This window comes from Sceloporus undulatus, chromosome 5 (genome assembly GCF_019175285.1).
Source record: "Sceloporus undulatus isolate JIND9_A2432 ecotype Alabama chromosome 5, SceUnd_v1.1, whole genome shotgun sequence".
NCBI lineage: Eukaryota > Metazoa > Chordata > Lepidosauria > Squamata > Phrynosomatidae > Sceloporus > Sceloporus undulatus.
In genome coordinates this window covers 144,735,434-144,758,416 of record NC_056526.1, presented here as the reverse complement: position 1 = coordinate 144,758,416, position 22,983 = coordinate 144,735,434, and the positions used below count along the sequence as shown (strand labels likewise).

The 22,983-nt window shown below is 36.8% G+C and overlaps 1 protein-coding gene across 2 annotated transcripts in view; it reads right to left on the bottom strand.

Annotated features, from left to right (window-relative positions):
- FBXW7 (F-box and WD repeat domain containing 7) overlaps nucleotides 1–22,983 on the bottom strand; it is a 172,777-nt gene that overhangs the window by 81,895 nt on the left and 67,899 nt on the right. Inside the window, exon 1 of one of the 2 annotated variants that reach the window (XM_042468096.1) lies at nucleotides 15,202–15,483. The exons of the other annotated variant lie outside the window; for it this stretch is intronic. Coding sequence (XP_042324030.1) covers nucleotides 15,202–15,348 — 147 coding nt within the window. The 5' untranslated portion in view covers nucleotides 15,349–15,483. Of the gene's footprint in view, nucleotides 1–15,201; nucleotides 15,484–22,983 lie in introns of those variants that run through there. 2 annotated transcript variants of the gene reach the window in all.

Below are 22,983 nucleotides of genomic sequence, written 5' to 3'. Positions count from 1 at the left end.
TTTAAAAAGGCAAGAGCCAGTGGGTATTATATGTTGTTGTATTTTGCTGTATGGACAACATAATTATCCCTGGATATGTTTTTTTTTTTTTTTTTTTTTTTGAGACTATCACATTTTAGCCACAACATGGGAATCCTAAAGAAGAGGGCACAAAGGAATGGGACTTAACTCAGATTTCCAACAAAAGTAAAAGTTTTCAATGGGGCTACATTTGCTACATTTATCAAACAGCACCTGAAAGTTTTTCCAAATGCACCACTACAGAGGGTTCTTGAGAGATTCAGTGTTCTCTAAGAAAGGGGCAAGTAGCTTCATACAGGACAGAAACAGCCTAGATTTCAAGAGAAGTTACTTTTTCTGTTGCTGATGGAATTGACATTTTAATGGCTGGATTTTACAACTCTTTGTTTCACAGTGCCCACATAGTCAAAGAGGAGAACGACCTCGGCCTTCACTAATATCCCTCCAGATCATCTTAACAGACAACAAAAACAACAACTTGAGAAAATGTAGGCCTGTAACTCTTAACACTTTCCCCTCCTGTATCATTTTTAACACCTCTGCCTGATGAGCTTCAAAAGACTGCAATATTGCATTGTTGGTTGGCCCAATAAAATTATTGCTCTTTTCTAGATCTTGGATGTTGTCATATCTTGCTGTTTGGAGGGCACAGATACACCTGGATATTTTTTACAGCATGTTGATGTTCTTTATTAAGTCAAACATGTGGGGTAGTGGTGCATGCCTGTGTATCACAGGGATGGGTAACATGAAGGCAAAATGGGCCACAAGCTGCCCTGGAGAGCATCCTTTTCCCTGCTCAACCTTTTCCAAAACAGAAGAAAAAGGTAAGCTTAGGTTTGGGGGACAGGGCTGATTATTTGACTGCTCTGTTTGCAGGCTTGTGTGGGTTTTTCTGTTTATTTTATAACTGTGTGCTCTCCTTGTATAGTCTGAGGACTATACAGTATAGTCTGTACAGTCTGACAAGACTTCTGCTGAATTGATGACTTGGTCTGGGGCAAATATTAGATCCATATAGCCGCCCCCTCAGTCCCTGAAGCTCAGTCTCTGGGAGATAGAAGGCGAACTTGTGTTTTGAAGTGAGGATTGATTATTTGGCTATACCCTTTGGAGGCTCTCCCTGAGCACACAGTCTAAAGGGGAAGACCTTCTGGTGAGTCAATAGTTAGGCTGGACACAGATACTAGCTCTATATAGCTGCTGCCTCAGTATCTGGAGCTCTCTGTCTGAACAGATATTAAATGAGCTTGTGTTTTGGGGTTAGGCTTGATTATTTGGTTGCACTGTTTGGAGGGTTGTGTGGGTGTTTGTTTTTGGACTGTGTGCTCTCCCAAAGGCAGGGCTTCTGATGAGTCATTGACTTAGTTGGGCAGAGCTAGCAGTCACAAGCTCTGCCTCAGCTTTGGATCATCCCATGGGGGACTTTGAGGAGGAGGAGGCCTGTACATCTGTACCACCATATTTATAAGATGACAAACATGAATGTTGACATTGTTGCAGTAACCTGCAACATCTGTGCCATGTCTGTTTTCTTGGCAGAGGATCTGAATGACAATACCTGCACTAAGTGCAAACTGGTTGTCATGCTGGAAGAGATGGTGCAGCAGCCTAAGGCTTCAATTAATCTGGGAGGATGAAGCTTTATTTTTTTTAAGTGGAGCAGATTCTTCTGAGGTACACACAGAGAGAATAGGACAGTCCCTAAACATAGGAATTAAGAGAAACAGTAATCATGACAACAGGCTCAATTCTCAGAAAGTGACCTTGCAAGTTCTATAGAAAGAAAGATCCCGTCAATCCCCAGAAGAAAAGAAAAGAAGTGTGGTCATAATAGGTGAGAGGAACAGAAGCAGGAGCATGTGAGCCTGATAAGATGTCTCAAACAGGAAAGGTTGCTTATCTCTAACTGTAGTTCTTTGCGTGGTAATCTGTGCAAGGGGCACACAACTGAAATGTAGCAAAAAAGGCCATTGCTATGCATTCTTCAGTTTGTAAGGAAAGAAAACCTTCAGCCAGAGTGAGGCTAAAAAAGCAGTGTCACTTGAGAGCATGGGAATGATATGTTGAGAGGCTTTGTGATGCCTGGAGAAAGGACCAGAGATGATCATCTAGGCACAGTGAAAGCACCATGCTGTCAGGTGAAGCATCTTGATGTCCAAGTGTCTGACTTTGTCAGCCACCTGGCCGAGCAAAGTAGGTGAACAAGGGAGCCAAAGGATGTCCCAGTGAGACTTTTTGAGAAGGTATGCAAACCAGGGCTGTTTTGGCAACCATGATGCTACTAAGATACAATCTGTTCTCTTGCACCTTGCCCAGCACTCTGGTGAGTACAGGGAGTGAGGAAAACTAATAAGTCAATGTACTCTTCTAGTTTCTGAGAAAGGTGTTGCCCAGCAAGCTGGTGCCCTGGCCTCCTCTAGTGCAAATATAGTTGCACTTGTGGTTCCTCATGGAAGTGAACATGTTATTCATGGGGAGCCCCCAGCAGTATACAATCAGGTCAAGCAACCTGTTGGAGAATTGTACTGTTGTTCGACTCAAAGGACCTGCCAATCTGTTGTCTTGACCTGGGATGTGCTAGCAACCAGAGCTATGGAGCAGGGTATGCATCAGTCCCACAAGTGGAGTGCCAAACTGTCCAGAATTGGGGATCAGGTGCCCCCCCCATTTGTTAATACACTGTAGCAATGTTGTCAGACAACACTTGCACTAGTATGGACGATCGAGGTCTCAAACATGTGGAAGAACTTGACCACTTCTATCATTTTCAGGTCATTGGTGTGAAAATGTCACTTTTGTTGAGACCACCTAACTTGAATGGTGAGCCCAACATAGCATTTCACATCTGACGGGAGGGGGCGTATACTTGAGGATGCCAGATGGATGGAGATGGGCAAACTGCATCACATAATTTAGTTGAGTAATAGTGAGTGTCCAGAGATTTCAACATTTATTTCCATTTGCTGGATGGTGGATGATAAAAGGCAGGTTGTGAATGACAAGGATGTAGCCAGGTAGGATGGTAGGCTAAAACAAAGACACTGTCTGGTGGCAATACAGGGTGGAAGAGGTGACTGGTATCTGGAGTAATAAGAACGCTGATAATGTCCACTCATGGTGTAATTTCTGAGTCTGACCGAGGAAATCAGCAAAAAATTGTCCACACCTGTTAAATGAATCACTATCAGGTGTTATCTTCTATGTGCTGCACCACATCCATAGATCTGTTGCCATCTTAAGAAGAGTGGATGAATGGGTCCCTCTTTCCCAGTTTGTTCAAGTAACAAATGACCATAATGTTGTCTTGCATCTTAAGTTTTCTTTGGAATGCTCAGATAGCCTTGATAACTGCTAGAAGTTCCAATGCACTGATATGCAGTTGGGAATCCTGATCAGACCAATGACCATGGACAGTTATGTCTCCACAGTGGGCTCGCCAGCATGTAATGGATGCATCTGTTGCTATCGTGCACATCAGTTCTGGTAGGTGAAACAATATTCTGAATAAAAGGTAACAAGCAGACATCCACCATCACAAGGTTCAGTACACCAGCAATGATGTGATTAAGCCCATGGACTGAGAGTCCCATAGAGGGTCAAAGCAACTGAGTAAGAGGATGAATGGTAAACATGCCTAGTAAAATACAGCTGCTATAGCAGCCATTAGAGAGAAAACTGAAAATGAAGCTATTCTAAGAGCGGAAGAAAATAAACTTTGTGTGTAGGGATGTCAAAGGGAAAGTTGAGAAATATGAGTATTTTTAAAAAATTAGCAAGAACTTTAATGGTTCAAAGCCCTTTTGTTTCTGCTGTAGCACAAGTTTTGAAAAGCATGTTCATTGCCTTCTCTGTTTAGGAATTAAACAGGTCATCCCTATCAAAGGGGACATCTTGAATCCACTTCTGGTCATCCTCAGTTAATCGTTAAGGCTGAAGCCAAGTGTACCTATGGAGGCCGACAGATGTGACCATTCCCTTGGCAAGAACAAAACAAAATACTGGAAAGCATGTATTTACAGTGTAAAAATGAGAAGAGAAAAAGTCCCATGTGCCTGCCACATGGTCAAAAACTTTTATTTTTTGAAGTCTTGGCAGCACAGTCTGTCCCATGTTTGGCTACATTTATTTGTCTAGACAATGAGCTTCTTCCTGAAAAAATATGGTAACGTTCTTGTGGTCTCCTTGTAGGCAAGGGATGAAGGATGCAATCTTTTCTCACAACAAATGTTGGTACCCTGCTGTGCACGTTTGGTAGTTAACTATCCTGATAGCCACAGCAGCAGAAGAATACAACTTCCTAATGAAGAGACCGAGGCAGTGATCCACTTTGTCCTGGGAGGTGCCTCTAACTTTCTAGTCAATTTCGATTAGGCTGTCTCAACTACAATAGAATGTATCACCTGACTGATAAGGAGAAAGAAGGTACCACCCCAGTTGTACCCTATAAAGGCCTTCTAAGTGCTTGGAGATTGACTGAACAGAGGCAAGCTTGGGCCAAGCTTGTTTAATAATTTTGAGCAGTACTGGAAACAGCAGCAGCTGCAGCATTGCTGGAGTCAAAGCCTAGACACTGACTCTTTGAAAGATAGGGCCCAGCAAGATATATAAAAACAGTGATGAACAAAGCTGGAAATGTGGAGATGGTTGTTATTGTTGTTATTTTCTGATATCCTGCCTTTCTCCCGATACAGGGACTCAAGGTGTGATAATTGAACCTTATATCATGCATAGTGGACATGTGAACAAGCCAGGAAATATTGAGGGAAAATACATGGCACAACAGATAAAATACTGAGAAAGAACATGGAAATGAAACCTGAGATGTATCTACTTAATATGACAGAAGATCAAATGGAGTGGAGAAGGGGGGGGGGGAGAATGCTATACATGATATTAACAGTGTGAGTGGTGCATGCTAGAGTTTGGAAGAAAACCACACCAAACACTGATAACTGGCTTACTAAATTAAGTGATATGATGCAAATGGATATGGTAACAATGTTAACTGAAGGGAACCCCTTAAATCACTTGGTCTAAAGCAGCTTCCAATTGAAGAAAAAGTTGGGTTTGTGTGTACAGTAATATCCAAATGACCATTTATTTCCTAATCTGGATGGTCAGACTAAGTTGTCATTCTCTTAGTCCTATTTCTTACAATTCAGTTTTTTCTAAATTACAAATAATAGCTGCTTACTTTTTTTTAGCATGAATAATGTACTCTCTATGTTCAAAGAAACTCCAAAGATTTTCAAGGTAGGGAATGAATCAATGTACATTTAGTTGTCCAATGAAGTCTCAGAGGTATCCTGCAATAGAAAAATAATTGATGTTTACCAAAGTTTATGATATCTTTAGTGAAAAGATGATCTAACAAAGACTTTTATCATATATACTTGACTATAGGTCGACCGCATGTGCTGTATAAATTAATGGCAGGTTTTGAGGCCAAAATTATGGATTTTAATATGACTCATAGATAAGTCAAGGGTAAAATTTAGGGGCATGTAACAAAGGATGTAAAGGATGAAGCAAAGGATATAAAGGGTATAGCGATTAAAAACAATGCAAAATAACTTCCAAAATTCCAGGAGACATACAGTGGTACCCCGGGATACGAATTACCCAGCTTACGAATTTTTCGGGATACGAAAAAATCCCATAGGGATTTATTGTTTCGGCTTACGAAGGTTTTTTCGGGTTACGAAAAAACCTCGGCGCTATTTTCAATGGAGCCGCGGCAGAGCCGCGGCTTTTTTTCCATTAGCGCCTATGGCAATTCAGGTTACGAAGGTTTTTCGGGTTACGAAATTAGCCGCGGAACGAATTAATTTCGTAACCCGAGGTACCACTGTACTGTTTGTTCTCACACTGAATGTTAGATGGATCAGAATGCAGAGAGAAGTCAGTACTTTCAGGTCAGATTATACTCTTGCCTTTCACCAGGAGATGATTCCTTTTTATATAAGAGTTGAAGCATAGTTCTTACATTGACCCTAGGATAGATTGACTTGGGTTTTTTGGATCAATTTTTTCACTAAAATTTCTAGACCTATACGTGAGTATATACAGTAAACAAGAGATGTTGCAGAAATTTTTAGAATTATGATTCACATTCTGAAATTCAAACCTTTTTCAAAACATGAGGTGAATCTTTAAGCCAGTAAACCTCTTCTCATTCCTATAAAAACCAAATACTTGGGAGAGGTCTCACTCCCTCTGCTTATCTATATCACTCTTGTCCTCACTGCCAAGACCATCCTCACCATCCTCAGAACACTTCTTCTTTAGAGTTGGAAGAGACTTCAAGGGCCATCCAGTCCAACCCCCTGCTCTGCAGGAATACACAATCAAAGCACCCCTGACAGATGACCATCCAATCTCTGTTTAAAAACTTCCATACAAAGGAGACTCCATTACTCTCCGAGGGAGTGTGTTCCACTATCAAACAGCTCTCACTGTCAGGAGGTTCTTCCTAATGTTTAGGTGGAATTTCTTTTCCTGCAGTTTGCATCCATTGCTCCATGTCCTAGGAAACAAGCTTGTTCCATCCTCAACATGACATACCTTCACATATTTAAATAGTGCTATCCTTTTTCCTTCTAAGTGACCAACTGGTATGGCACAGACCCAGCAGAAGAGAAATAAGAGTTCCCATCCCCTGCCCTCCACTGCATCTTTTTTAAAAAATGGGTCATGGTATTATGCAAAATATAATTCTTTCAGGGGGCTTGGTGAGTTTTCCGTTTGTCATTTCCATTTTAGAAGCTTTGTGGTAAATGATGAATAGTGAAGCTCGTATTATTATTATTTTTTGAAAGATGTATTTTCCAATTCAAAATGTAATTAAAAACATGGTAACTCTAATGCTAAATATAAATATTCATACCACAGAAATCATTGCTGAGGAAGGATACATGAAAAAACCTTCTTTGTTCCAAACAGAAAACACAAATAGTTCTTACCTAAGACAAAAAGCGAGAAGGTATGCTCTGAAGAAAACCATGCAATGCAGACATAAGTGGTGAACATTTTTTTCAACACACACACACACACACACACACACACACACACACGTTGCAGCATAATATCAAGCATTAATTAATCCAGGAATTCCTTAGTCTATTCTGAAACTTTCAAAAATGAGTGTCTGCTGTAAATTTTCCAGGATTTAAATGATTGCTCTTGGAGCTTCGTACAGTATAATCTATATCCAGAGATACACACATACTCCTCCTCACACACACAGAATAAAATCTTTGCTTTGTATATACATAAGAAACTTTTTACTAGCACATTCAGTATTTGTAATCTGTATTTTTCAAAAAGGAAAACAGTTTTCATCTTCAGTTTGAAGATATTGAACAGATGGGTTATAATCACAACTAATAAACACTCTGATCTTTCTGTTAGCACACTGTACATATTATCATATTTTCTTCTCATAGAAACACTTTAGTGGCTATTAGTTCCACATAATATTTTCTCATGACTGATGTCCTCATTTTCTTGCTACTTTGAAGTTGTGCCTGCTGACAAGATACACAACACTTTTGAGGAATTTTTCCACCAAAGTTTTACACTCTGTACATTTGTCTGCATTTCCAAAAACAAAGTGAGACAATAAAAGCTTAGAATACTCAATCCCAAACCACTATTTCATGTGAACTCCAAGTTGCATACATAATGTGAATAATATCCTGCAGTCATTACTTTAATATTAGCCACTATACAACACTTGAATCCTAGAAGTGCAGAACCTTACATAAATATCAATAATGCAGAACAAATATAGAGTAAACACAAACTGCTGTATAGTTCCTCTCTGTACAGCTGTGCTCATTTTATACAGCCCCATTCCTCCCGTCCCACTTTCTCCTTAAATCTGTATCACATCCTTCCTAGTCATCCAAAACCCTGTGCATCCATTTCTTCACTTTTTTTTTAAATGTTGTGAATGGTTGGGTGATCAGTCCCTTCACGTCCTCATTTACTGAAAGTCACTGTCCACTCCACCATATAAGCACATGTATTCACATTTTTCAATTATCTTGTTTTGAGGTTCTAGTTTTTTTAAATACATCTGCAAATCTGAAGGTTCAGTCTGCTTTTGCTTATATGTGACTGTTTGTCACATACTTCTTGAGTTTAATATTAAACTTGCTTAAGCCTTAAATCACAAACAGATTTCTGTTTTAGAAAGTAGTACAAGATGAATTAACAGAATTTAGTCAAATTAAACATTTAATGTTGTTTTGTCCTAACTCCAATTCCACTAGGCTTTTCCTCAGATTTGTATGTCTGTCACTTATTTATCCAATACTTGCCTATATTACAAATAAGTGTGTGTGTGCACCTCTTCAAGTTGTCTAATGACTTTTAGTGACCTCATGAATTTCAAAGAGTTTTCTTCAGCAAGGAATACTCAGAAGTGGTTTTGCCAGTTCCTTCTCTGAAATGTAGCCTACAGCACCTAGCATTTGTTGGCCATCTCCCATCCAAGTAATAACCAGGCCTAATCCTGTTTAGGCTTCCAAGATCAGGCAGGATCTGGTGGCTTCAGTATATTTACGTACCTACAAGTAGATACACACAAACTTTATTTAGTCTAAGAACAGAGCAACACTTTTGCTTGCCACCAACTCTACCATCAATGATAGAAAATCTTGTTGTCATCATCAAATGAACATTTCAAATGAAATGAACTTGCGGTATCGCCTTTTTCCATATGATCCACCCTGCACACTTAGGTTCTCTGGGAAAAACATACTGCAGCCAAAGATGATTAGGCTGACTGAGGTTACCCAGAAAGCCTTTTCATCTGCCACTCCCAAGCTATGGAACGGCCTGTCAGAAGCGATCCGACACATTACTACACTTGACGCCTTTTAAAAGGCCATCAAGATGGATCTCTTCCAACAGGCGTTCCCTGACTAATACACTCGGTCGCCCCACTGATATTTGACCATCATTTTGATCACTCCCTACTGGTTATCCAACATCTTCGCTTCTTCCTCTCTTGAGTGCTTTAACGAATGGTTTTAATGATTTATTTTATATTTTATCATTGTTACATTTGGATATTTTGTTATATATGTAATGAAGGGGGAAGGAGGGAATTATTTGTATTGTAATGTATAGTATTGTATTTTATGTAGGTAGCGGTGTGGACAGCGGTGTTTATTTTATTGTGTTTGTAAGCCACCTCTATTCTAATTTATTTGTATTTATTTATTTGTTTGTTTGTTTGTTTATTACATTTGAGACTAAAAGCTCCCAAAATACATCACAACTATAGAGCAGATATCTCACTTGCTAAAGCTCTCAGAGCATGGGCTGTCTTGTTATCAGTTTTTGTACACTACGCTAAGATCTTTTTGGTCAAAGAGTTGGGCAAAAGGGTAACCAATAAATAAATAAGAGAATGTCACTGTCATACTCAACTTTATGGCTGCCAAACAGAGGGCACTTAGCATGGAAACAAATCTGTGAGCTCATGGGTCTGATACTGCTTCTAGCCTCTAGGCTTCATGTCCTATTCAAGTTTTAATTTCAAGCAAAACTATCTTCCAGTCCCTCAAAGAAACAAAACTGAAAACCGTTAGTTTCCTAAATAACTAAACATGCCATGCTATCATATCAATATGTTGTTTGATTACTCAATCAATGTCAATTCAATATAGATTTTCAATATATCCAGAGGTAATACACATACCTCTCTTACCGCCCATATACACAAGTCAATATAGATTTCTGCCCCCCCCAAAAAAAGGGGGGGGCAAATTATACACACACAATCTTGACAACTTTATAAGTATACATTAACATTCACAATATGTTATAAAAGGGAGCAAAGAGATATTTAGCTTATACATAAAATTTTAATTGCAACTACAGAGAAGAAAGTAGTAGCCAATGCAATGGTATATTTTCTCACTGCAAGTGATCTTCAAATATAAGGGTTTCATGGCTGTATGTGCTTTTAATGCTAATGTCTGTAATTTATATTTTATACTTCAAGTCATTTAACATCACTATTCAGCACTTTTATTCTGTGCACACATTGTATTTTATGATCTAATTTAATTTCTTGCACAGGAAAGATGGAATCACAAATGTGTTAATAGTAAATTTACAGGCCTAAATAAATAAAACCTAGAAGATGTAACCTGACAGTAATTGGCGTCAGTTATATATAGATGAAGAAAAATCACACAAATGATGAAAGCTTTGCAACAACATAAACAAGGTAAGTACATAGGAACTGTCTGAAGTACAATTTTGACAAATACTGCTGTTGTATTTAACAGAAGAAAGAATTGACAAAGCTGTTATATGGGCATCAGGGTTAGATTTCTCAAATCAGCAAATAAATTTTACTTAGATATAGATTTTCCTAGCTTTAGAGAAGTAAAAAGGGTAGAATATAAATGTTTTAGTAAGTTTAAATATTTCCTTCTATTTTCATTCATACTGAAAAATGTGCAAAGGCAGTTAATCTTTTTGTGCTCTATGTCTGCAAAATCTGAATATGTGGCTCAGTAGCTGAACACTTCACCATCCCAGAAACTGGCTACTAACCCTATGAGAGATATTAAATGTATAGCAATGCAAAGGCACAATTTCAAAGCATAAAGAATTAAAAAAAAAACAACTAACCCAAGCATGCAGTTTAAGGTGAGGGAAAGTATAAAGATTACATGAGACTTCTTTTTTAAAAAGCAAAATGAAAATGTAAAAAAAATATCATTAGTACCACATCCAAATGGGAGGAGACTATTTCTGTTCAAATGCCAAATGGAGCAGGAGACTCTCTCAAAATGGACTGCTTTGAAACAATGAGAAAAATGTATATGGAATGCAGTTGTGCTCAAGCAAATAGCCAAGGCTGCTTGCATTCTTGTCACCTGTTGGCATTATCATGAGAAGACAACGTATTGGAGTGTTATTAATAGCAATCTGTCTCTGAGGAATGTCTGCTATTCAGTGCAGATTCATCTGAGTGACATACATTGCAATCCACTATCAACATTAATAGAACAATCTAAAATGCATTCATTGATAAGCATTATAACAACATGATCCCTTATGGAGGGGGCAACCTGGTTCAAATTCCAAATCAGCATTTGCTTTAGTAGTCATAGTTTGCAGTTGAGTATTTTCTCCCTCAGCAGCTTCCACTCTGCCATATGCGTATGTGTGTTGTGCATCTTCTAATAATTTCAATTTATGGAAACCCTAAGACAAATCTATTGCGGGGTTTTCTTGGCAAGATATGTTTAGAATAGGTTTGTCATTGCCTTCCCTGAGGCTGAGAGCATGTGACTTTCCCAAGGTCACCCTGTTACATTACCTTTAAAGATCTTCCATTGACTGGAGGATGGTTTAGTATAAGCAGATGGCAATAATCAAAATATCTGCTTCAGAAACAGAGAAAGAAGGGATTCCTGCAAGACTTCAGAGAAGTGGGTTGTTTGTTTCTGGGGACAACATTGTCCATTTAGTTTATATGTAAAATCAATGTTAGTACTAACTAAAGGCAGCCCATTGAAATGAGGAAGACTCGTTAGGAACATCTAATTTGTTTCCAGTTCATTTGACTGGGCCTACTCTGGGCAGAACAAATGTTGAATTTAACTCATGTCTCTGCAATTAAGATTTGAATGTTGCCATATATTTTAATATTTCCAGATTGCAATAAAATATATATGACCCAATATGTAATTGCAATTGTGTGCATGTGCCTACAAGTCACCTGTCAACTTATGGCAACCCCATGAACTTCATAGTTTTGTGACCCAATACCAAATACAAAGCTGAATAGCATCCCCAAATATCAGCAAATATTTTCCCTCACAAAAATGAAATATGGTATTTAATTCAATGTTATGAAAACATTGTAATGCCTTTTCAGAGTTACAACAAGCAACACTCATCCCATCTCCCTCCTAGTTTTCTTTCCACTCCTCAAACTGACAATATTCTGTGTGCTCTGAGCATGCTCAGTCTTCATTGGTCAATTCTGGTCCCCCTTTTTTCCTAAAATACTTTTGTAATCTTATAAATTTTAATGTTCCATAGGCTTCTGCTAGTGCCCTTGTCCCCATGTATGATGTCTGTGTAAGAATCCTATCTCAGACAATGAGTTTGTTATTAGCATATGGTAGGCTTGCGCAGCCAGGGTTCCCAAGGACCCTAGGGTGCTGCAAAATATTGTTAGGAGTTCCATAAAAAATGGTGGGCGGGGGGAAGAGACTTTTTTATCATTGATTTTTGATAATAATATTTTTTACACAGCAGTTCCCTGAAGCCTAAAAATTCTTCAAGTGTTTCTTCAGGGTGAAAAGGTTGGAAAAGGGCTAGGATACAGGATATCACAAAGCAAAGAATGCTTATTTATGCTAGACACATGAACAAAGTTGTATATGTTTCTCATAATAAATGAGTACTCATGGACAAAATCAGAGAACCAACACTATACTGTAAACTAGTTTTAGTCAAACCAGAAGCCATTTTTAAAATAAAACAGATTTCAAAAAGCTATTTTCCAAAAATGTAGAGACTACTAGTCAAAGGGTGAAACAGCAAACCTTTTCTAGATGTCTGTGCAAAAACATCAATTAATTTAATCATTTAGTAATCATTTATGATCTCAAGGAGAGATACAAATAAAATGGAATCTTGATTGAGGGCTGAAACAGACAGCACTGAAGGGGCTTGCTTCAAGCCATCCCTGAGAAAGCCAGGTGGGGGCTGTGGCAATCTCATGCTGCGGCCCCAATCTGGCCAGCTTCCACCCCAAACAGGAGTAGAAAAAAGCCACCCTTTTGCTGCTGGAGCTGACTTTTCACTGGCTCCAGTGTAAGTGATGTCTAAATGACATGCCCTCAAGGTGAATAGAAACCGGCTGGCGTGTAATCACTGGTGCAGCTTCTGTCCAGCTTGGGGGCATGGTGCGTCTAAATGTCACACTACCAAGCTGGCGCAGAGCTGGACTTTCAGGGCCATCTGTTTCAGTCCTACATTAGTATTAAATGCTGGGTATAATAAAGATTAGTGTCTTCACATAGTGTAGATACAGTAGCTGCACTGCACTAGTCAAGTCCCAATCTTACAATTTTATGGATTATTGTTACTGTATTACTATTATTTTAAATAAGGAGAATGTAAACACAGTAGTCAGATCAAAGTTTTCTGTTATACATTCAAGATCAACCTGCAACAAAAAAAAAGAGAATGTGAGGCAGTGTAAGTTTATGTACACCTATCTAAAGAACTATTGAATAAGCATATACATTCTACTATATGCTTAGAGTGATAGAGTGGCAGGCTAGATACCTGAAAATTAAAGTAATCTGAAGTTTACCAGTAATCTGAGAGAAAAGACATTACTTCCAAATGCACTGAACTATGCTCATAAGACTGCACCCTGTGACAGACACATAACACTGTCATGAAGTCTGCCACTATCATAGCTTGGTTAAGCATGAATCAAGAAAGCCTGTTTTAAAACTGTTTCACTAAAGTGAAATGGGCCATCTCTGTGGATGTTTTCCAACAGCATAATTAACAAGAAAAAATAAATTGGTTTTTCAAGCATGGATTGCATGATTTAAACTTCATGTGAAAGGAACATTGATATTTACTAAAGTTAAATTATTACAGTTACACAGATTTCTTCATAAATTTTTTCTAACTTGAATTTCATTTAGTTACCAGTAAGTTGTGAAGCAGCCACAGAAGCTTCTACGAAGAGTGATGAAAATAATTTTCAGGTTGAACATATTTTTCATACATTACAATATTATTTTTTAATGAATCCATAATTTTATTGTAAGGAAACTGGTATCTAGCCCTGAAATCCCACTTTGTCCCTTGACAAAAGTAATAAAAAATTACAGGTTAACTGTTGTGTTCTGTGACCATTTATAGTAATGTGCTCAACAGAAGCTGAATATAACTAGCACTAGAGACACGTAAGACATGAACTGTGAGATGTCATAACAAAAACATTTTTACTCACAAGGATTATTCTACACATTTGAGTCCTACATTATTGAGTTCAAACAAAGAGAAAGTCAGCTTCAATTAAGTTTACATTATCAGAAGTTTTAAATAGTAGTCATTTCAAGAACTTCAGTGTGCTTCCAAGCTGTTTAGCAGGTGACATTTATTCAAGAAAAATCAAAATTTTACAAAATAAAAACTTCATAAATAAAGCAGAAATCTTCAGAAATGCTTACTGAACTTCACTGTTAATTATGAATATTACACCACAATACACAGATATAAGATACACAAGTGGCTGAAGCCAAAGTGACCTCTTGGAAATAGAGATCTCATTTTGACACCCATGACAAAAATACAAAAAAGGTAAATCATTCAAACTTAACATGCTTAGCTAATTTCATAATGCAGGCTTCCTACAAACCTATACTTGATTTACTAGCTGTCAATGACTCTAAAAACTAAAAGATTACTATGGGAAAAAGATAAGCAAAATCATATTTAAATTAAGCTCTTACTATCAAAAATCAATTTACTATTTTACTAAATGTAAAATCATTAAACCATATGGGATTTTAGTAACTCTGTATCAAAGTTGTTAACCCACACAGATTTGCTTAGAAGAAACTCTTATTGAACATAAAACATTTCTCAGTCATAATCTGCATATCACACAGTAATCCTAAAATTGTAATATGGAGAAATGAGGAAAAGGAAAGATGGATGCTGGGACATTTGAACATTTTTGTAATAGTGCTGAAAATCACAGAAATATATTTAAAGAGTACTAATTTCAGAGTATGAGCTCAGTTCTACTAACAGAGAGGCCAATACTGTCCTGTAATACAATTAAGGTAAATGTAATTTTCTTACAAGTATTATTCTTTACATTTAGGGAATTCAAAAAATTAACATTTGTATTATCTGAGAAACATATGCTCCTATGTTCCTCAACAGAATTAGATGACTGATTAACAAAAACAGATATACTACAGGGTTAAACATTATGACGGTATGCATATATAAATGGGATTTATTATTTCAAATTAATCAAATCATCTATTTTTTCTGGACCAAAACCACCATAATTAAGACATAACTAAGACACAACATGCAAATTCATATACATAGGCCTTCACAAAACAATAAAAAAAAACCCTAAAAAATACTTACCCGTCTACGACAGAAAGGAAGGCCTTGGGCAATGATGCTGATACTAAATATCTTCATCACAGTTTGGTGAGGCAAAGGCTCTTTCGTACTTGGAAGATCAACAGGAACCAAGCCATGATTCACAGATGCTTTCCCTTGTTTTGACATTGTATCGTTCTCTCAGTTCAATATTATTTGCAAGAAAATAACATTACTAAAAAAACTTCAAACAACTTAGTATTGTGTACAACTGAGGATTTTAAAATAGGTACTCAGTTTTCCACAGCCTGCTTTATCTTTGTCTCAGTCTTCTCAATCTCTACTACTAAGTGTCTTGACCTGTCTGCTGCTTAGTGAAGTGCAAGCTCTCCTAGCATAGACCGGAATTATAAATGACTATGTCGACAGACTGTCCCTGCCAATCAAATAGCTATTGGCCCACCCATACAGTATCACTAACACATACACTGTTGAAGCAGGTGACATTAAAAAAAAATTGCTTACAACTAAAATAGCCAAGCTTTAAAATCAAAGTCAAATTGTAAGTTAAGGTTTTGACAAGGATTTTTGAGTGAAGATAGCATAAGCGTCTTCAGTTACATTAGTATGAAATACATTAACAAAGTATTTTGGTAATGTAAGCCAGGAAGAAATTAGTATTTTTTAGTATTTAATTAACATGATGCCATATTATACAGTAAGAAATATCTTATTCATGTTCGACAGATCTGATATACATAGACATTGAACCACTGCTTGCTTACAGAATATTAACAGAGGCAGCCATTTGGACTCTAGTGAGAAAATTAGGGACAGATTCAAACTTTGCCATGATTGACACATTAGGACATGTTAAGGCAGATTTCAATGAGTCTGCTCAAACTCTAGCTAAATCTGGATCTAGTTCTCAATAACTTAAAAGGATAGCATTCAAACTATAATTATTTCCTTAGAAGTATAAAGACTGAACTAAATACAACATCTATAAACTCCTACCTAATAAGAAATAAATGAAAGGATAATAAAGGAAACACATTTTATAGATAATATCAGTGGGCATAAGAAATTAATGAAGTTCCACAGACAGATCTAAACTTTGTGAGCACCCTTTAAAAACATCAACACAGTCCTAAATTCAGAATATGGTTTATATTAGCACAAATTAATCTGGAAAAGATGAAACTGAGACACAGGAAAAGAATCATACATGACAGTAAAAATCAACAAAGAAAATTTAATGATCCAGAAAAGGTTCTGAAAAAATACCATGAGACTAATCCAGCAGCACTATCAAATTTATCTACATTTTCTTTCATTTTTGCAACTTCTCTAAACTTAATCATGACATGATATTGTGAAATTTTATATTGATTTTATTTTCTTTTTAATGTTTAGAACACATACTTCAATTCTACTTTCTAACAACTTGAGATTTCTCTATTGCTCCTTTTTTAAAAAAAATCCTTTGGTTCCACTGTCATTGCACAAAGGGTTAACACATTTTCAGGCCGAACCATATAATGACATATGTACAAATACAAACACTGGAACAACAAATACAAAGATGTGTACTTTTCAGCATCCACACACATAGCAAATGATTGGTATGGCATGTCATTAGGCAATCTATTGTCTATTTATTGTCTGATTTAATTTTGATTTTTTAAATTAACTTTTCAGTGAAAGTAGCTATGAAGGTAAATGCATGATGTCAAACATATGTTTGTTAATGGAGGTTTGGAGATACAATGTAGAGCAGATCAAGAGATACTATATAGAGCTGAGGCTTATAAAGGACACAGAGGGGAAACAACCCTACTTCTTGGCCTAAGAGAAAATGGTCATCTCTGTACTAAATAGGATGCCCCAATTTCTGTGTATACCAAGATAATGGATACAGGACTAAGGGAATGTTGTTGTAACATCTATGTAAAAGCAACAGCCTTGTTATTTGCAATTTGAATTATTAAGAGCTTCAACCTGAATTATAAAGAAAGTATACTCTTCACAGACAATTAGTACATGACCAAAAAAGTTAGTTTTGCAACATTTCTTGAAAGCAGAGGCCAGTGAAAGAAGCTACCAGATCTTTGATATGCCTAGCTGGTGAGCATCTGCCATCAAATGGATATTAACAAGTACTGCAACATTTGGGAACATTTACACCAAGACTTACCTCCACTATTTCAGACTATTTCTTGAAGTTTATGGATGATCCAGTCTTTCCAACCATAATAAGATGTTAAGGGAAAATATTTGAAATCTCTTAAGTTCAACTTGTCTTTGATATTGGTGCAGCAAATTATGTTTTCAAAAGAGAAGACACATAGTACCATAAGTTCAAGAGTTGCACTCCATTCCACTGTCTACTAGTTAACAGAACAATTCTGCAAAATGCTATGTGTAGCACATAAAATGTAAGCATGGTCCCTGAGCTGTTTCCAAGCTACATGGTTAGCAATAGGCCAAACTAAATGTGTCATTAATCATGTAAGTGGCTCTGGTTTCTTCTTCTGAATGTAGTTGCTGAGGGTGATAAACTGATACCTGAACTAATACTGAGGCATTGGGGAGGGGGCAGCATGACCTGGAACCCTTTACCTCAGTCACAGCTGTTAACCAAATCTTGCACCTAGAGATATTTGCAGCATCCACTATCACTAAAGCACCCACCTGTACCAATGGCAACCTTCCCTCCAGGATAAATCAGGGGAGAACCCAGAGCAGCCATTAGTTTCCATTTATATCCCTCCCTCCTCCAAGGGCTGAACATAGTTCTCTTTCCCATTTTAACCATACAATATTTTGAGGTTATTTAAGCAGAAGAGAAATGATGCAAGGCCCATCATTTAAACCATCATATCACAATACATTTGATGGAAGAGAGTTAGAATAGGTTAAAGCCCCTTCTTCTATACTATGGGCCTGATCTAAATCAGCCCTTTTCTTGAGCGTAAATAAAACTAACCAAAAAAATTACATTTGAGGGCCAAACAAGTAATTAACATTATATCTAGGTTTGTTTTTCTTTTAACTAGATCATGATTCTAGTGGAAAAAAAGGCAAAGCAGTGAAAAATCATTGTACTGGGAACTAACAAAAGCATATGCAACATACATATACCTACCAATATATGAGAACAGAATAACTTCACTTACTATGTTTTAGTACACTTAATCTATTTTATTCTTAAATTGTTTTAAATTTAACTTTTAACACTGTATAAACTGATATTACTTATACACTGCCCCAAGTTCTCACAATATAAAATGGGATATAAATGTTACGATAGCTAGATAGATAAAATTCAAAGCAATTACCATACAAACAGGCTACTTTTAGAATACATGTTTCACACATTTTCTGCTATACATCTGGAGAAATCATTCATCCACTTTTGCAAGCAGAGAAGAAACACTTATATATTCAAGAAATGCACTAGTGAATACAGCATGAACATATGAAAATAAGATATATGTGTGTTAGTGCATGGGTATATACATATATATTCCTAAATCACAGTTCACTTCCCCTACCTGTTTTTAAAATTAACGTTTTAAGAACCTTTGGCCACACTACTACATTAAATATTTCAGAAAGTATTTCAGACATGCAGCACAAACCCAGCTGCATCATCCTGCATACTTCAAACATTCTAGAAATGTCAGGCCAATCCTTATCGGCTGTAACATGCTTTATCAGATAATTAAGTTTAAGTCTTTGGTTGTCTCAGGGCAGTACCAGCTATTAAAAGAACTACTGCAGCTGCTCTTAAAGAATTTAGCTACTGATTATTACAGGTGTTTTATTTGAAGGTATACCAGGGCAGAACAGAGCAAACAGGCTTTCTCATAATTCTCCACATGAATTGAAATGAAAAGTTATAAGGATAACATACATTGCTTTGCAAACATTTCTCTTTGTCTCAGCTATCACCTTGTTGATAGTAAAGTTTCAAAGAGGGTGCCTTGCTCAAGACTCCTTTCCCCATGAACCTATGGCTCAGCTGCAACATGAGCCCAAGTGCATGTACAATCTTCCATCCATCTACTAATGAACTTCACATTAAGGTATCATATTTAAAAGCTTTATGCACTTCTGAGAAGTAGCCCATGTAAACACATGGTTTAAAATCCCAGTACAGTATAGAATTATTTATAAATGGCACTGGAAAGATCGTGAAGACACAGGACTCAATATTTAACTTATTTAATTTTATTATCATAATTTCCCTTACTAAAAATGCTTCTTCTGATAAATCTTAGAAATCATGAGACCCTCTGAAAACTATCTAATTCATTTTGTGAAGAATAACTAATGCTTATGTGATTTCACATTCATATATATATACAGTATATACATATATATATATATATATATATATATATATGGACGTTAGATGTGCCATAAACATTGGCATAGCTATTTATTACATAATTTGAAAGTTCATCCACTTTACAGCAGCAGCTTTTAATGTATTTTGAACATACATATGACAAATTAGAAATAGTCCATAAAATACATATAACCTAACAAATGGAAAACAGACCAATTGTTACATGACATTCACACAATAGCAGCAGTCTAAGCTGCATAATCCTGTTCAGCTGGCATACTGAAAAGAAGTGTGGGGTTATTAATAAAGCTGAATATATGTGAAGTAAAGAACATTTGTGCTTCAAAAAAAAGAAGAAGGGAGGGAGGAAGGGAGAGAAAGGCAAGGGAAGTAGTATGAGACAGACTGAATCCCTGCTTCGTCTTGTTTTTTTCTGTGCTCTAATGTTTTAAATAGGTCTCAAACTTTTGCACAAATGGTATTAATTATAAATATATCAGGATTTAATAATTCATGATAAACTTGAGTAGGCAATCCAAAAATGCCACCATTAGTTTAAACAGTCCATGTGTGAGAAACTAGATAGTTCAGGTGCACTTAGCACCAACTGCTATTTAACAGGCATTATATTCATAAGGTCTCTGTGTGAAGAAGAAAATACCCCAGACTAGGTGCTTAGTTTTTCATGGGATCAGAGACAACTGTAGATGTAAGTAGCTGCAAAGATGTTAGTTTTCAGCCCTAAGGTCTCCTTATGGTAAGAAAAGTTAAGAATTACTATCCCAGTCCTGAACTGGGGGAGGGGAGGATTATCTGTTCTCCATTACTGAATATCCCAACACTATAATTGTTTCTTGGAAAAAACATATCTTCTGATTAGGGATGCCATATCCCGGTGGCCGCCGGGAAAATCCCGCTTTTGGCCAGAAAAGGAAGTCCATTTCTGCCATCTGTCTAGGAATAATGCCAAAATGTCCTCCATTTTGATCATGCCTTAGAAACATGCATTTAGATTAACATTTTTTAAAAATCATCAAATTTTTTCACATGTCCTCCATTTTTTATAAAAATGTGTCCTACATTTGAAAATGTTGTCCTACATTTGTCCCGGTTTGGAGGTCCTGGCTTATGGCAACCCTACTTCTGATGAATATCAGAACTGGTTTGGTAGTAGCTGTAGAAAGCATGGATTCATGATCAAACTACCAACTTATAATTTTTTCTTGTGAGGAGCAACCCAAATGGTTGCTTAAACTGTTCTCCTCAATGAGGTAGCAGCGTTTGCATGGCAATGTTTAAGAATGTAAATCTTGATTTGTTTTGTGTTTTAAACTTAATAAAAATTTTATTTTAAAAAATGAGATAGCTGCTTCTACCAGGCATCACAAATCACTTTAAATGAAACATGCTGCACCACCACTACTGCTTAAGCAATTCATCGCCTCCAAAGGCCTATCTTTTCAACTTGCAAACTGACCACTGAAATATTTCGAAATGAATCTATTGTAGCGGACCCTAATGGAACAGATCATTATAAATGGGCAGCCACCTACAGTCCAGTACTGAAAGCTGAGGACATCTAGGAACAATGGTCTTCCTAGACTGTGCATAATTAGGATTACACATAAAGTACAGTGGACCTTTGTTATACTGGGGTTCCAAGATCCCCCGTGCATATCAAAATCCGTGTATGCTCAAGTCCCATTAAATATAATGACATGGCAAAATGGTGTCCCTTATAAAAAATGGAAAATCAAGGTTCGATATTTGAAATTTATATTTTTTTAAACATTTTCAAACCATGTATGTATGCTTGAATCTGGGTATAAGAAATCTTTGTATAAGAAGGGCCAACTGTAACTCTGTCTCAGAGTTGCTAGGGTCGGTTAAGAGCACAAAAGAGACATTGCAGCTATGGTACCCATGTCCTTGGACACTAGCACCTTGCAATGAACTTAGGTACGGTAGTTATGTTTTCTTCAGCAGTTATGAAGAGATGCACATTCATAGTCTCAAAGTATTGTGTTAACACCTGAGGTTTAAGGATCATTTCCATTCATTCAGTGAAAACAGAAGTCTTCCAAGGTAGGAGACACTTGCACAAACTGTGTAACCTTGACGAAAGGCAACCACATGCACTATTGGGTGGATGTCCAGGTAAAATATTTCCCCTTACCTGCTCACATGGTTTGGCTGACACATTGTCTGTCCTGGTCAGAACATGACTATCATAAAGTTCTGAAATGCCAGTGGGGCCAGCTCAATGGGTTTTAGCTCCCGTCAATACGTTTGCATTCATAGTGATCAGGGCCATGGGTAAATGTCAAAATTGTTCCCTTGAGATAAGAACTGCCAATCCAAATATTGGAAACACACCAATAAGGTGCACTATTTGAAAAATTGCTGATACAAAAAAAAGAAAGATTTTGAATTGTTTCAAATACATAAAAGGCCATTTTAAGTAGTACTGTGACTGTTCCTAGCAATTAGAATAGAATAAAACAAAAATGGACTTTAATTTTAAAATGAAGCAATTAGATATATAAAATAATATATTCCAATGTATGTGCTACCTTTCTGCATTCATACACTGTAGGCAGCTTACAACACATAATCACAGTGTTAGATAAAAGCAGTTGATGATTAATAGTAAAAACAGTAGCAACAGGACAGAATGACCACAGATTACTATTTATTTATGGTATTTATACCCTGTCCTTCAGCCCTAACTATACAAAATGCATTCTATACAACCTGCAATGAGCCCTCAACCCATCTCTTTAATTTTCCAAGACAGTTATATTGTGCCTACTGGAATCTGAAATTTCATTTCATTTCTGATATATTTACTGTCTTTACTTCCTCTTCTCCAAAACCCTTTATATCTGCATGACAGATTCTTTCCCTGTGGCCCATCCTGCTAGAACACACTCTCCAGGCAAACAAATTGAAATAAACACAATGGCAAAGTGTGCCTTCCACCTTCTTTTTGTTTCAACAGTGCCAGCTGGCATGTGTGTGTGCAGAATCTTAGTTGGAGCTGGATGCAGGCAAGATGGAAGGGTGTGTGACTACAGCTTTCTCTTTTCCTGATGATTTCAGAAGTAGCAGCTGGCAGCTAGAAAGAGAAGGGCTCCCAGGTGGAGCAGGAATGAGGCATGATGGAAAGTATGTATCAAAATCATTAAGTATCCTGGAGTCTCAGTACTACTAGAGCATTTCCTCTCCCCCATACACTTGCTTACCACTCTAAATTAATTGTTTTATAATTTAATTGTATTTTATATTTTTAACTATGATTTTAAATCATGTTTATTGTCAATAGTACATTCCCATTTTAATGTTCATTTTTGTATGTTTTTAGTTACATGTTTTTTTAAAAAAAATTCTATGTATCCTTGAGTTTTGGAAGAAAGGTGTAGATGTGTAGATGTATATAGTTGATAATTGCCATCAAGTCAGCTTTG